Source organism: Harpia harpyja, chromosome 11, assembly GCF_026419915.1.
Source record: "Harpia harpyja isolate bHarHar1 chromosome 11, bHarHar1 primary haplotype, whole genome shotgun sequence".
Lineage (NCBI taxonomy): Eukaryota > Metazoa > Chordata > Aves > Accipitriformes > Accipitridae > Harpia > Harpia harpyja.
Genome location: NC_068950.1, coordinates 3,762,534 through 3,778,280, shown reverse-complemented (window position 1 = coordinate 3,778,280; position 15,747 = coordinate 3,762,534). Strand labels below are relative to the sequence as shown.

General features: G+C 54.1%; 2 protein-coding genes across 4 annotated transcripts in view; one reads left to right on the top strand and one right to left on the bottom strand.

Annotated features, from left to right (window-relative positions):
• LOC128148297 (fibrillin-2-like) overlaps window positions 1–4,089 on the top strand; it is a 116,356-nt gene extending 112,267 nt beyond the window's left edge. Inside the window, exons 64-65 of the mRNA XM_052801985.1 lie at window positions 490–658; window positions 1,441–4,089. Of these exons, the coding sequence (XP_052657945.1) occupies window positions 490–658; window positions 1,441–1,815 (544 nt within the window). The 3' untranslated portion in view covers window positions 1,816–4,089. The remainder of the gene's footprint in view (window positions 1–489; window positions 659–1,440) is intronic.
• A 1,690-nt stretch (window positions 4,090–5,779) lies between these two features.
• The window catches only part of CTXN1 (cortexin 1), a 43,319-nt gene continuing 33,351 nt past the window's right edge, over window positions 5,780–15,747 (bottom strand). Inside the window, exons 2-4 of one of the 3 annotated variants that reach the window (XM_052802302.1) lie at window positions 14,048–14,165; window positions 7,911–8,024; window positions 5,780–7,393 (exon numbers count right to left, since the gene is read on the bottom strand). In XM_052802302.1, the coding sequence (XP_052658262.1) occupies window positions 6,973–7,227 (255 nt within the window). In that variant the 5' untranslated portion in view covers window positions 7,228–7,393; window positions 7,911–8,024; window positions 14,048–14,165 and the 3' untranslated portion in view covers window positions 5,780–6,972. Of the gene's footprint in view, window positions 7,394–7,910; window positions 8,025–11,938; window positions 12,343–14,047; window positions 14,166–15,747 lie in introns of those variants that run through there. The other 2 variants (XM_052802303.1, XM_052802301.1) reach the window with 2 other exon arrangements.

The following is a 15,747-nucleotide window of genomic DNA, read 5'->3' as shown; positions in this document are numbered from 1 at the left end:
TACGTTCCTGGGGGATATTGCAGGCTGCCAAGTGCGTGGTGCCCCAGACACGCTCCATCACCACACTTCTGCTCTCTGCCACCAGTACAATTTGAAGGAGCTCCAGAGGCTAGCAAGGTCCCATTCCCACATGAGTCCTCAACTTCTCCATGCCAGACTGTTCCTCCCCCATCACAAGATCCTCATACTAATGTGCATCTCCTCTTCCATTTCACTAATCCAATCATTAGTGCAGCTGCTAGCACTGTAGCAGATGCTCTGCAGATCCATCTAGTGCAGGATGCAGACAGATTAAACCTACTGGCCACATCTGAACAAGATGTGGCCTGATCTCTCTCAGGCATGTCTTGTGTACAAGCCATGTCCTATACCCAGGCGTGATCCTCCATGTGTTTCTGGGTGCCACATGGAGAACCCGTGAGGGCAATGGTAAGATGTCCTTCTTGAAGCATGAATCTGAGATGGGTCTCTCTGCTCTTCTGCTACCAGACACTGTATTTCTGGCTTGGGTTTTGGGAAGGGTTCCTACCTTCCTGCCCCCCAAGAAGAGGATGAAGACAACCTGCTCTCCCCTGAAACCTGCTATGAGTGCAAGATAAATGGCTACCCCAAGAGGGGTCGGCAGCGACGCAGCGTCAATGGCACTGAGAAGCACCAGGTAAGAAATTCATGGCATCCTGGATGGGGTAGAGCAAGGCAAGAGCTGGGTCACTTGGGGGATAGCTGCCTGGAGTGGATCACATGCAGTGTGCCCATTCCTGTGGGGTTGCCTCAGTCCAGACAGAGATAGAGCTCACTCTGTACCTGCCCATGCTGGGTGTTTGGGTGTTTGTGGATGCTGCCGAGTCCAGAAGTCCTGCAGAAATGGAAGGTCTTTCACAATACTTTAGAGGAGGTCAGGACAATCTTAAGTGACACACACTTGTGTGGTTTGGCCACAGATGTCTGGAGATACGTGCAACCAAGAAATAACGCACACATGGGGAGCTGATGGGGGAGCAGTTCCCATAGGGCCATAGCGGACTCTCAGCACTTACTGTCTGACTCCAGACTGGACCTATCACTATAAATACAGGTTATTCCTTGAGGGAAGTTCTGGCCTCTGTCCAAGGCTCCCCCAAGAAATTCACAGGTCTGGGCAGGACAGATTGGACTGGGAGGTCATTATGGGCCCTTCAAGCCTTGGGAGGAAAATGCCTCTGAAGTTGTTGGTTCTTCCCCTGAAGATGAGGGCTGTGTACTGGCTGGTTCAGTCTCAGCGACACAAACAGGGTACCAAGAAACACTTGAAGGAAAGCAAGGACCATAGAAGTCGTAGCCACTTCTCAGAGCTGCTTTGGGGTGGCCCATGGGGCAGAAGCCCTCTAAATCAAGTCCTCCTTCACCCGGCCATGAGCTTTTCTTGGTATCTGTAAGTAACATGCCTGGTTCCTTTTGAAGGATCACACTGTGAACTTGGCCAGCATGGATGTGGATGCTCCTCTGTCCATGATGCTGAACCTCTCTGACCTGGCTCACAAGGAGCACATCCTGGAGCTCCTGCCAGCTGTGGAGCCCCTGGAGAACCGTGTGCGGTACCTAATCTCCCACGGGAATGAGGATGGCTACTTCCGCATCCACCAAAAAGAGGGGCTCAGCTACCTGCACCTCGGCCGCAAGAAAATAGTGCCTGGCACCTACCTGCTGGAAATCGTGAGCGTGCCCCTGTACCGCAAGAGGGAACTGCAGAAACTAGAGGCCAAGAACCACCTCAACTACTTAGCAGGGGAGCTGGGCCAAGCACTGAGGATGAAGCTCCAGCTCCAGCTCTACTAACATCCATGAGATCCACCCACCCAACCGACAGTACAGTCCTTAGCCTTGCCATCCACACCTGGAAACAACTGCCTCCTCTCTCGCTGCACCCCCTGCCACCACCTCCCCCACTGCACTGTACGACTGATGGGAAATGTCCCTCTGGGCTCAGCACTCACCTTGGCCATGCAGGGATACTCCGCTTCATGGGGTGCTTGAGTCAAAACCAAGCCACACCGCAAAAGAGCTCATGAAAGCTTTGTCAAAGCTTCAAACCTTGTTAGCAGGGACTCCCTCCCTCTGCTCAGCTCTTGCCTGTCTCCTTTAACCAAGATACTGTTAGTCCGAGCTGGCAAGGGCAGTGCCATGGGGAAGCTGCCTGTCCTTCATGGTCACAGGCCATAGACCACCCCACAGCCCAGGAAATGTTGGGGGGGGCTGGGGGCAGCTTTGGAAGGAGCTATGGCACGGTGTGGTATTAGTGCATTTCCCAACAGCTCTCGTTCCTCCTTTGCTTCTGCATTGTCATGATGGTGCTGCAGAAACCATCCCATACCTACACTGGCTGTGCTCTGTCTTTCTCTGTCCTCTCCATGTCCTCTGGTCCTTTTGGGCTCCTCTGTCAAACAGAAAAGGTCACCTCTGAGTGAAGGGGCAGTTCGGGTTGCTAACCTCACATCACGAAGCAGCCAGACCACAGGACCACGGGCTCCTGTAGGGAACCTAGGGTTTTCACACTGCGGTATGCTGAACACGTGCATGCCTTCCAAAGATTGGAGCTGGAAGGGCTTTTCCAGAGCTCCAGCAAGTCCAGGGGATAAGGTGTCCTTCTATAAATGAGGAGGAGCTCCGGGGAAAGGCAAATAATTGCATTGTTGAATGTGGTTGGACAAACTAAACTGGCAGGAAAAATGTCACGAGTCTGGTAAAGAGCATCTGGATGCTCCCCATGCCAGAGGGGATGGAGGGCTTGGCAGGACGTATGTGGCATGCTGCAGGGGCAGATTTCCTGGCCCCCACCAATGTGAGCGTTTGAAAATCCTGTGAAAAGTTTCCCAGCAGCGGGAGCAAGATGGGGATTGGGGTGTGGGGGGGTGTCTGTGCAGCCTGGCAGGAGGAAAGAGGCAGGGACAGCCAGAGCTTCATTTCGCAAACAGTCCGTGACTCCGAGCCACCCCATCTGTGTGACTCTGGGGCTTATGGGCAGATCCCCCCCAGTCAGGAGCACTTCTGAAAACGGGGGCTGCAAGTCACTCCCCTCTGGTTGTCGCATACATCTTGGTCAGGCCAAGGTGACAACCGAGATGGACAGTCTCTGGTTAATGCAGACGAACGAAATGCACTAAAAAGAGTCTGGAAAATATTAATTAAGTGAACTGAGGTCTCCCTGCTGCCTCAAGTAGCCTGCCCAGACCGTTCTGTCCATGTGGGCTTTTCTTCCTCCCTCAAGAGTGTTCTTCACACAGCTGGTCTCTGCAATGCCATTTCCTAGTTTTGCATGAATCTGTTTTCAGTTCTGCATCAACCCTGTGCATCATCACGGGAAAAAAAAGGTGCTAATTCACTCTGGTGACACACAAGACTACCTTATCAACAAATCTAAGGTGCTTTCAGAAGCTGGTGCTGGTATTGAATCGTCAGCGTTAGTGCACTGTATCCATCCACCCTTTCATATTTATGTATAACCACCAAAGTTATGATTGCTCGTTGTTGTGAGGAGTGCATATTCCTGTAGCTTTTTTTTTTTGGTACTTGGGGAGGGGGGTTGTTTTTTTCCTGGTACGCTGCCACCGCATGGGGTGGGGGAAGTGTATGTATACTGTATTTGGGCTAATGTCAAACTTGAAAACTCTTTTGCATAATGCAGCTCCAGACTCTGGATTTTGCAAGAGTCCCAGAGCTTGTGACAGGATGGGTGGCCTGATGTTTGGGGTTTTTTTTATTATTTTGTTTTGTTTTGTTTTGTTTTTCCAACAGGTGCTTTTTTTTAAAAAAAAAAAAAACTATTAATAATAATAAATTAGCAGACATGGGTTTGTGTGCGTGTGTTGAGCCAAAAGTCTCAAATGAAAAAGCTCAAGGTTTCCTTCATTCCTCTCTGGTGCGGTGTTTTGTTTTTTTTTTTTTTTTGTATTGACATTTCTTGCTGGTTGTTTTTTTGGGAAGCGTTGAAACCCAAAACCTGTGCCCCCTTGTCCCGCACAGAGAGGTGGCTCTTTGTGGAATTCCTTTTTGTATCAGAAGCAACAGCAACAATAAAAATTATTTTGGGTTAAGTGGTTCCGTGTCTTCCTCCTCGTCTAGGCGCAGCAGCGGCAGCACCGTGCCCATCTGCCAGAGTTGAGGGGTGGCGGGGATGCCGCGTCAGAGGCAGCCTGGGAACGTGGCAGGACCCATCCTAGCTCCAACACGGAGGGAGCCCAGGCTGGTTTCTTCTCTGTACTCCTCAGGGACACAGTTTCGCTCTTACGGCCTCATCCAGCTCTCCCACCCCTGCATGTCTCAGCACCCGTGGGGACTTTGAGGTCCTTCGCAAAGCCTCAGAGCAGAAGGCAGATGAGGGAGGAGGGACGGACGCATCAGCAAAGTCTCTCCTGAGCCCTTGCTCTCTCCCAGCAAGGGGAGTGGAAGGAGAGTGATGCCAGAGGTCTGAGCCTGGCCACCAGATCACTGAGCCTGGCAGAGGGGTGTCTGCACCCCAACATTGCTGCTGGGCTGACGAGAGGTTACAGGGGCCAGGACAGGGATGAGGGGGCACGAGAAGGGCTGGCAAAGAGGAGACAGGGGATGCAGGAGAGCAGAAGCAAACCGACTGCTATCACCGATCCTGCCCTGCTCACCCTGCCTGGTGCTGTGGTCATCCTTTGCTCCTGGCTCATCCCCCTTTGAGGAGCAGCACCACTCTTGCTGCTTGCCGGTGGTTTTGCCGAGCGGTGGTTGTGCCGAGCAGAGGTCATGCAATGCAGGGCTTGTCTAGAATGTGCAGTGAATGTTATGTGCAGGGTGTGCGATGATACACGCGCTTGGCCAGAGATCATGCCATGCATCCAGAAGTCAGGGTCCAGCTGGTTGAGTTCAGCTCAAACCCTAGTTCCAGGCTGACATTCTCATTCTTAGCAAATTCTTCTTGGCCTCCCATTCCAGAGGCAGAGCCATATGCCACAAGAGGGCAGGCAGGGCCGCAGCATCCCTGCGACCGGGAGGGAGCCCACCACCTTGCTGGGTGGTGGGAGAGCAGGGGCACCCCTGGGTGGGGGGAGACAATCACGCCATGAAACCTGGGCAAAGGAAAACATGTTCCCATTGAGGAATCGGGAAACTGTCCCTCAAACAGATTCCTGGGCTTCGCAATAGGTGAGTGGTGTTAAGATTTGGGTCTGACAGCGGGGGAGAGTGGTGCCAGAGGAGATGCAGAAGCAGGGTGCGCTGGGTCTGGGTACCCACATCCCACCAGTCACTTCTCTGCAGCACCCAGCAGTGACTCCTTGCACCTTCCTCCACGTCAGTGCCCATGGGACCCCGGGGACTCTCCGGGGGTGATCTGCACCCGCACATTCAGAAGGTCCCTCTGGATGCAGCACAACCTACCAGCCTGCTGTGCCTGCACTCCTCATGCAGACCCGGACTGATGTAGAAGACACAGCCAGGCACAGCCCTCAGGTCCTGCAGCAGACGTGGCCAGGCTGTGACTGTCCCTGCTCAGCAACACTGGCCCAGGTGCCATGCTGTGGCCAAAGACCACCTTCTGCATGACCCTGACAGAGCACGTGCCCGCGTACGGGGCACCCACAGCACCATGGCCTGGTGGGGATGCTCCTGTCCCACCTGGCACCCATCGCCTCTGGAGCTGCTCCAGCTTGTGCTGGGAGATGTGGGGTCTTGGCTCAGACAGAGAGAGATGGGGCAGCCCAGCACCGCTTGAGGAGCGGCCAGTATTCCTCCCAGTGCCTGCTGGGACGCATCAAAGAGCAGAGGAAGAGCGGTGTGGGGTTAGCACAGTGCAGCTTTATTTCCATGGTGGGGGAAGAGGTTCTCCCCCATGGGCTCAAATCCCTTAGAACAAAGCTTCTTAGTGGCCTGCAGCCATGACCCACCATGGCTTTTGCTAGCCCCGTGGCTAGCTGCAGCACCCCTACTCAACAGGCATGGTTCCCACAGAGGGGCAGAAGGACAGCCTTGTTTTCCCCTCGACTACTTATACAGCCCCTCTGATACCCAGATGCAGGGTGGCCAGGGAAGGGCCGGCCACCCCCCGCGACCCCCTGGACATGGGGAGGCCACCCAGATCCTGCTGGAGCAGGGACTGGCCAGAATGGGATACCGGTGGGAGGCTGCCAGGCTTGGGCTGACTGAGGAGCAGCTCCCAAATGTCGTGTGGGACCTTCGATCCCTCCTGGGATCCCAGCAGGGCCACCCAGGCAGGTCTGCGGGTAGCTGCGTGGTTGCACCTCGCTCAGACCATTTTCACCAGTTGGGCAGGGACAGGTCACTACGATGTAAAGCGAAGAGCAGGCTGCAGGGCTGGATGCCAAAAGGGGGCTGCGCATGGCGGGGGGGGGTGGGGGGTCTCCATCTCCCCCTCACTTGTGGGGGGGGGCACTTGGGGCTGCCACACAGAGAGGAACAAAGCCAGCACTTGGGTCTGGTGCCTATAAACCCCCTGACAGACACAGCTCAGCTACAAGGGACACGCACACACACACGCACTGGACCACGGTCAGCACTCCCCGGAGGACACGGACGAAGGCGACGTGGGGGGCAGGAGGAGGTGGGGGTCAAAGCTCTGGCCTGGCACCAGGCAGAGCCACCCAGACCAGGAGCCCCGTGGGCCGTGGCCGAGGGCAGGTCCCGCCGTGCCCTGCCCCATCGCCTCCTGCCCCTCACTGCAGCACGCGACGCTGCCCGGGGGCACGGTGGGCAGCAGGGACCCCGCGGAGTCGTATCACCCCTCCAACACATCTCTCCAAGAGTCCCGCAGACTGCGAAGAGAACTGAAAAGTGCTTAGAAAAGAGAGAAACCCCTAGAAAACCCACCCCGGACAAGAGCTCGACCTCACCTCCCTGCCCAGAGCATCCCTGCTGGCCCAGGGCAACACCACAGAGGAAGGGGGGGCCGGGGCCGGGGCCAGCTGGGGTGGGAGGCACACAGAGCACCCAGGCTCGCCCCATCCCTGCCCTCTACACCAAGGCGTAGTCAAACTGGCCCCTCTCCAACCCCTCCTTGTGGTCAGTCCAGGAGGAGGCGGGCATGCGGCTGTAGGGGTCCAGCAGGATGCGAAAGCAGCGCACCATCAGCATCACCAAGAAGACCAGGAGGAAGATGACAAAGGCAAAGACGGTTTTCTGCTCGGCATCCATACCCGCAGCGCCGGCTGGGTGCTCGACCAAGGAGGGGGAGAGCAGTTCATAATCCATCGTCGATGCATCATTCATGGTAGAGGCAAGGAGCGTGTGGGCAGGGCGCGTTCGGCTGCCCCGGTGCCCGGGCAGCCAGCTTCAGCCTCCCGCTGTGCCAACGCACCCGGAGCACAGGTTACTCCATAGCCACCGGCGATGCTACGCCGAGCTCGGGATTCGCTCCTGCCCAAGCCAAGAGCTCCTGGAGGGGAAAGCAGAGATGGTGAGGGAGGAGGAATGGGCCACAGGCTACACCAACTCTACTAAATAACCAGGGGCAGGGAAGCTCGCAAGCGGACCCCTGGTTTTCTAGTAAGCTCAAGAAGCCACTTGCGAGGGGCACAAAGGCACGGGGTGGGTGGGCAGCCCAGAGCACCAGTGCAGAGCTTGCCTCTCCGGTCATAAATCCCCAGCAATCCGCTGGAGAGGGTGCCCACCTGCCAAGGCTAGTGCTGCAGGACCCTTTTGGACCAGGTGCCCTGAATCATAGGAGAATTCACACTGAAAAGGACCTCAGCTGTGGAGCCAGAGTGGGCTGCTCAGGGCTTTTTCTAGTGTGGTCCTGAAGTTCTCCCAAGATGGACACGAGCTTAGAGTTTGCCCCCTTCTACTGAGGGACACGTGTCCAGCCGCCGTATTTCCCTTGGCACAAGGACTGCCTTTGGTTTTGCACCAGGTCTAGAAGGAGCTGAGTCCCAATGGAGGAGGAGCGCACCTACCTCACTGCAGCTGCATGGGGACACTAGCATTGCTATTGCAGCAGAAGGAGGAGAAGGCTGTGTCCAAACAGCCACGTCACTGAGGAAAGATCTCCAGGGTCCAGCTTGCTTGGGCTAGGGATGCAAAGCAGAAGGACAAAGACAGCAAAAGAGGTTAAAAGAACCACAGTCACTAGGGGGTCATAGCAAAACACCACAAGGCACCTCTGAGGTTCTCAGTCTCTTGTCAGACCAGCTCGGAACGGAGTTTACCCAGGGCAACATCCACACCAACCTCCCCTTGCAGCATCCTGGAGCCTGAGCGCTCTCAGTGTTGTGGAGACTCCAGCAAAAAAAAAAAAGCCCCACTGGGAGATATCAGGAAACAGCCAAAGCATCCCCCTGCCCTCTCCCAGGCAGCAATACTGTCTGGGAGCAATATCAGCGGGAAAGTAAAAGGCAGAGCCCAGCCCCAAGGCCAAGGCACCCAGATACAGACCAGAGCAGGTTCAGCATGGGTCTCACGCTGAGGACCTGCTCGCTTTCCTTTATCTGTAGTTCCTGGAACACCATGAGAAACAGTGCTTGCAAGCTTTAAAAACAATCACATGTAACAGCAGCAAAATAAAGGGCAAGAGCAGCAACAAGGTGAGCACAGCTGCTCTCTGGTTTTTCGCCTTGGTTATTTGGTACTCTCCCTTCCCAGACACATCTCTCGTGTCTAGACCAGACATAGGGTGTTCTTGATAGGTGTCTGTACAGCACTGGGAAACCCAGCCCTGCTGTCCGTGGGGAAAAGCACCACCATAAAACCCCTGTCCATCGGGGTGGCAAGCCCTGAGCTGGCATCCCTGCATCAATATTTGGCCAGGGTATCTCTGAACCCCCAAACACTGACCACCCCAAACCAGCTGTCGTGACACTTCCACTACCACCAGCTTCCCAATTAATTACTTGCTGGGGCTCCAGGTGTCCTTTGGGGCTGAGCAGGGGACTTTGTCCTGGTTTGTCATAGGTACCCTATTGCAGGGAAGTACCCAGAGCATTTCCCCAAAGGGGAACTGTACCTAAATCCCACGGCACGTTAAGTTGGCCACCCCTAGTGTGACTCCATCCAGAAGCCCCTCAGACTGTCAAGCTTCCATCATGCTGGGGTTTATCCCTCCCCTCCCATATAACCCCAACCGAGCACGGGGAGCAGGGTATGCAGGGATAAGTCAAATAAGGTTCCCACGGCACAGGTACTGCATCAGGAGGGCAGGAGGATGGGGATGAGGGAACTGAGCTGGAGAAGCTTCCACCTAGGCAGGGAGCACTTGGATCTCCTGTCCCCAGCCAGCAGGTGATGGCTTCATGTGCCCGATCTAGGGGAGGAATACCCATCCATGGAGGAGCATTGATGGGACAGAGCATCCTGCTCCGCTCCACGGAGGTCTTTGGGAACAGGCACAGCTCTCTGTAGTCTCCATCTCCTTGCAGAGCTCCTAGTGCCCTGGGAACCCTCAGGAAGCCCCTGGGCTTTGAAAGCATGGCATTGCTGGAGCACCGCTGCCTCTCCGCTAAACATCTCTGTGCTCAGGGGAGATTCGTGCTTCCCACAGACACATCTGGGTTAAGAAAAAAATCCCTCTTCATGATTCTCGGTGCCAGAGATGCTCAGGAAAGGCCCTGCTGCAATATAAGGGACCCAAGCACAAACAGTGTATCATCTGGAGGTGCCCAACAGACTTACATCAAAAGTGCAGGGAGGAACAGGCACAGTCAGGAAAAATACAAGATTCTTCTGCTAAATAGTATCCCTAGTATTATATCCTATAGTATTCAGGATAAAGGATTTCCCTCACATTTGGGATGTGTTGCTTTTTCATTATTGTGTGAAGAATCAGATCTTAATTTCCCAGGAATTTTGAGCAGAGCAAAAAAAATGCTGATAAGACAGTTAAACGAAGGCAGCTGTTATTTAAGGAACATTTGATTGAATTTTATTAAGATTCATGTTCCCTTAGTAACTAAAAAGAATACATGAGCAAGGAAATTGCTTAATAGGGACAGAACTCACAAAGGAAGAGGATCACTGTCAACAATTCAGCAACGCTGTGGTGAGATTTTTCTGGGTATGAAACACAAATTAAATGTTAATTTGGGAATGGCAAATATCTAATGAGATATTTATTTAAAAAGAAGTATGGAGCAGTGTTTACCGATGCAGGATGCCATCTGGTATGGAGGGCTCACCCTTCCCACTGCAGACACCTCCAAACCGAGAATCTGAGTGGGCAGGGAAGGGAGGTTATGGGCTCTCAGCAGGGATGGGGCTGCACAGCACTGGCATGACTCAGCCTGCTCTCTGGACTACACCCAGACACTCCTGCTAGCGCCAGCTTATTCCACCCTTTAAGTCCTTGCAGGATTTTGACCAGGAGTCAAGACCTAGAGATAGGTCGTGGATGGGAAAGCACAAGAGCCTGGAGAAGAGAAGGCTGCGGGGAGACTTGCAATATTTAGAGGAGGCTTTTAAGAAAGATGGAGATGGGGTAATGGCTTTAAACTAAAAGAGGGGAGATTCAGACTAGATGCAAGGAAGAAATTTTTTACGATGAGGGTGGAGAAACATGGGCACAGGTTGCCCAGAGAGAGGTGGTCGATGCCCCATCCCTGGAAACATTCAAGGTCAGGTTGGACGGGGCTCTGAGCAACCTGCTCTAGTTGAAGGTGTCCCTGCTCATGGCAGGGGGTTGGACTAGGTGACCTTGAAAGTTCCCCTCCAACCCAAACAATTCTATGATTCTAAGAAGTGTCCAAAGCAGAATCAGAGCCTAGTTAGAGAAAGCAACTGAGAAAGTCTTCTGTGCCAGCTGGAAAGCAATTTCTGGATACTAACATTTTGGGTATTGCTTACGTCCAATTTACAGTGGAGTAACCTTGCTCAAAAAAATCTGTTCCTCCTTCAAGCAGTTTACTCCCACGATCAAATAAAAGATAAAGCCGGTAGCCTTGGCAAAGCCGTGCTTTGCTCTGCGTTAGCGCACAGTCCATGCGCTGTGCAGCTGGTGCGCAGGGGACGGTGAGCGGGGAACCCAGCTCTGATCTGGGGTCCAAGTGGTAAGGCAGCTTCGCAAGGCATGGGTAAATTTGTCTCAGGGTGCTGGGAGGTTAAAAGTCAGCTTTGCAACACCTGGCACTGAAAGGTGTGCATTTTATCAGCAGAAATTAAAAAAGATCAACATGATTTGCACAATAAAGCCGAATTGCACCAGAAAGGCTTGATCTGCTCAAAGAATGAAACTGGAAGGTGACATGAGCCACAGTGGAGGGGGATTTAATTGCATGGTGTCGTGGATGCAGTCCAACAACTAGGGAATTAGTCAGTTTACACACTTTTAAATATACCTAACTTAGTACTTTTATAACCAAAAATAGACATTTACAATTATATAACAATGAGAAATGACACTGATGTCTTAAAAGGAGAAAATGGAGCTAGTTTTGATGGAGGAGGGCTAGGAGGGGCTAAAATGCTTAAATTCAAAAGAAGCTTTCTTAGAGACCAGAATAAAATGACTGCACACAGAATAAGAACTGGAGCAAATTCATTAGGACAGTGCTAAAATAACCCTGCTTTGAAAAGCACAACCCTACTGTTGCTCCCCATACAAATCTGAGACATCTAGGAGAAAAATTCAAAAGACAGATGCATTCAGGGTCCTGGGAATGTCTAACAAAGATGGTTTTGTGGCCAAAATGAGCAGGGCAGGGGAGTAGTGTAGCATAAACACTAATATAGAGCTCCGGCAAAGGGCTGAGAGCTCATCTGCTGCTCCGTGGGAGCCCGGGGTCTCACGGGAGCCGGCTCCGTGTGCTCCCCTTGGCTAATATTCATTGCGTCGCTGCACAGGGTGCACAACCGCCTGTTGCAACCAGACAGCAAATGCGATCACCGGAGAGATATGAAAGCAAACGCCCTCGTGAGGATTGCAAGCAAACAAGTTTCTGCCTGAGCAGGAGGATTTCTAGGACCTAAGCTCCTTAGAGATGGGAAAAGGCTTTACTTGCAAGTGCAGCAGGGCTGTGGTCCTCCCTCCGTCGTCGTTCCAATTCTGTGCCGCCAAAGCAAAGGGTCCGTCTGTCCGAGGCTCGCCCCTGCTAGGATGGAGGCAGCTGGACGCCTTTCTGCGAAGTGCACCCTTGTGCTTGGCACCGTTACACGGAGCTCATGAAGCAGCTGAATTCTTTGCAGGGTTTACATTGCCTTTTTAAGTAAATGTTGCTGCTGGGTCAAAGAAATGAATCCCACTGGGTTACTGCATGGTTGCCAGCGTAAGCACAACCAGAGGCTCTGCCAGGGGAAGCTGAACTTCCAACGGGATGCAGGCCCCCGGAGCGAAGAGCTGCACTGTGTCCTCAGAGGTATTTCTGCACCGTATTAACGCACGTTGTGAACCTCCCAGCTGGCAGATGCTGAGAACACAGGGCCGTGTTCTCCAGCCGCTTTATGGGATGCGCCCTGGACCTCTGAGCAAACAGGGCTGGCACTATCCAGATGGATTTCTGTCTTCCCTTCCTATGCATCCCAAAGCCAAATTGCTGCTTTGTCCCCGGAAACCTGCTCCTGTCTTTGCCACCAACTGCTGGTGCAGGGCTCACGAAGGGGCCATCTCCTCCATTCTTCCTCAGCAGACAGCCAGGCCCAGCAGGAAAAAAGTTGTCTCTCAGTTCAAGAATCCAGTCTGCTGGGAGAGCAGTGTGTGCAACCTCGCCTTCCCACCTTCCCTCTTATTGCTGCCAGGGACGCACCCGAGCCTTAACCCCAGCACCCTCCACTGAACGTCCCTGGCAGGGAGAGACCCTCCTGTCCCCGCCGAGGTGGGTGCATACGTTGTACAGACAATTCTGTGCCCCAGGAGGGGTGCTGAGACCCCCCCCTCTGCCTTCAGCCTGGCTGTGTCTGAACCACCTTTGGGGTGCATCTCACCCTGGCCGTCCAGGCAAACACCAGGCAGCTGCCCAGGGACAGGCAGTGCCAGTCTCTACCACGGTACCACAGCCCACGTCTGGGCACCCTGTCTGTTAATGCTCGTGACCTACAGCAGGGTCTTGGGGTCTCCTTCATGAACCCTCTCAGCCCTTCTCCATCACCCGGCCCGGTGAGGGCTCAGCGTGTGGATGGACAAGGACGTATGGGACCCAGGAGACATCCTGCCATGGGTCTGGACCGGCTGCCATGACCCATGCCCAAGGAAGATCCCAAGTCTCAGCATGATCCCCCAGTTGGTCTGATGTAGAGAGATGTCCCCTCCCGCTCTAAAGCCTGCTCGCAGCATCTCTCTTCAAGCACCTTCCACCACAAGGAATGGCAGGACAAGCTGGGACTCCAGCCCAGCACGTCTGTACCCCAAACCCTGATGTATGAGCTTGGCCAGTCTTCTGCTAAACCAGCCCACAGCTATGAGAAGTCCACCTTCTCCATCACCGCTTTTCCAAACCCATGCCACCACCGTGGAGGGGCTCTCCCAGCACGGCAGCTCTGCTGGGCAGGATTGCAGCCATGGCCAGCAGTTAGGGGAAAATGAGCAGACCATGGACACGGAGGGGAGAACCGAGCAGATCAGGCCAGGCCAGGAGCGTGAGACACTGAGTGTGAGGGATGTCCCAGCCACTTTTTTTGCAAGTGAAAGGGGCAACCCTTCAGCCAAGGGGGGAGGTTTAGCCCAGCCCCAGCTAAGCAGAGGTGCTTGCCCCCACATCCCAGGCTCTGTGATCCCTGGTCGCCCTGGGGGGGACACGGGAAGCCCACCCAAATGCAGGGCTCAGCAGCACCCCCTTCACATGCCTCCTCTCTGTGGTCATCCCAGCACCCACGGAAATCCCACCGCTGCCAAACCAAGCCACCAGGGAAGAAGATAAACCCCCAGGAAAGGTTGCTCCCACGCATCCCACCCCAAAGCCCAGCCTCCTGCCCTCTCCATCCAGCCTTGACAACCGCCATCAGAAGATATACTGGACCCCAGCACCAGACAAACAGAGTCAGCCCCATCTCCTGAGCCCACCACCGTGAGGGGTGGGCTGGTCCCTGGCAGCCAAGCGCAGAGGGAACGACCCTCCCCAGCTCTGCTCCCCATAGCATGAGCACTCAAGAGGGGATGGGGCACGGACGGTACCTGGCTGGCATGGACGCCCGGCTCCATCACTTGCCATCTCGAGGGAAGAAGCAGCCGCCTCTCTCCTGGAGAGCGCACAGGGAAGGCAGCTGCTCCTCACTCACGCTGGAGCGGGTTCCTATGGCGATGCAGAATCAATTATAATAAAAGGTGGAGCACAGCAATTGGAGATGAGAGAAGTTTCGTGAGCTGCCTGCCTGGGAAAGCGAGACCGTGGGAGAGCGCGGGGCTGGGGGCTGAGCCTGCCTTCCTGGATCCCTGTGTTCCCCCCCCAAAAAAGCCCCTGTAATCCCCAGGGCAACGTGCCTGCATCACTGCCCCTCCAAGACATCCAAGACCCCTGTCTATCCACAGTGTGGACCTGCTCATGGCACCTGCTGAGCAGTAGATCATTGCACATGCAAATCCCAACGAAAAAGAAGCTTTCGGGTCCTGGTGTACAGGACCCCCAAGGGGATCGAGGCAGGTAGTGGTAGGAAGAGACTTCTTGCGAGGGAAATCAGGGGGACACCCACTGCTACCTGCTCTGGAGAAAAATAGACCCATCCCTCCTCATCCAGGTGATCAGGAGGGGACAGAAAAGACTCCAACTGGCTGTTGGAGGCACCTAGAAATGTGGATTAGATGCCAAGGTTACATGTAGCTGCTGGGAGCTGATGCAATCCCTCCCCATGTTTCTTCCTCCTTACAATTTCAGCAATTTCCCCGGTGCAAAAATTCATCATGCAAAAATTAATCACCAAACCATAAAAGCAAAAACTCCTCTATGTGTAATGGTACCAGAGGAGCATAATTGTGATCCCCAGCCTCTTCAGCACAGTGCAGCATGCCCCCTTCCTACAATGAGGTGATTCATTGTAAATATCTGGAAATAACCACCCAATTTCCTGCACTATCCGTCTTAGCTGCTAATTGAAATGGTTTTGCTGAAAGGTGCCTACAGAGAGCGTTCTCACACTTAATCAGTGCAGGGAATGCTCACCGCCTGGGGCAAAGGGGAGACAGGCCACATTAGTGGCCTCCCTGCAAAATTAATATTGCTTTGCTAGTCATCTGTCCTCTGGCAGGACTGGGAGTGTGTGAATGAACAGTTCCTAAAGGCTGCCTTCACACCCACTCATGGAAGAGTCATGGGAACCTTTTGTGCTCTGCGGTTGCACTGTTTGTGGAGCTGTGTCCCCTGCAAGCCACAGGACCTGCTCGTGTCGAGGATCCTCGGAGCCCCCCTGCTAATGGGAACCCACTGGCAGAGCATCCTCCACACAGTCCACCCCAACTCAGCCCAGTCTAGCCCACTGCATTCCAGCCCAGTCTAGCTCAATACAGTCTAGTCCAGCCCAGTCAAGCCCCATCTAACCCTCCCTTTGGCCCCACAGCCATGATTTTCACGTGTCTCACGCAACGTGATTAGCAAAGTAACCTTGCCACGTCCTGAACATCACAGCTCCCAGCTAGGATGAGACCTCTGAGCTGGTCACACACCAGCACAGTGTCCAAACTCACGATAGCAGCTGGTCCCTGAGACGATGGCACAAGTTTTCATCGTTTCCAGCTGTTGCTTGCTTTTCAGACCCAAATTTCTGGGGGCTTCCCCGTGGCCACATCCCTCTCCAAGTGACTGCGTCTTTCCCGGTCACCCTTTGCCCCAGGCTGTTGGGCTGTGAAGACAAGGGAGCGCAAACCAACCCCTCTGCAGATGC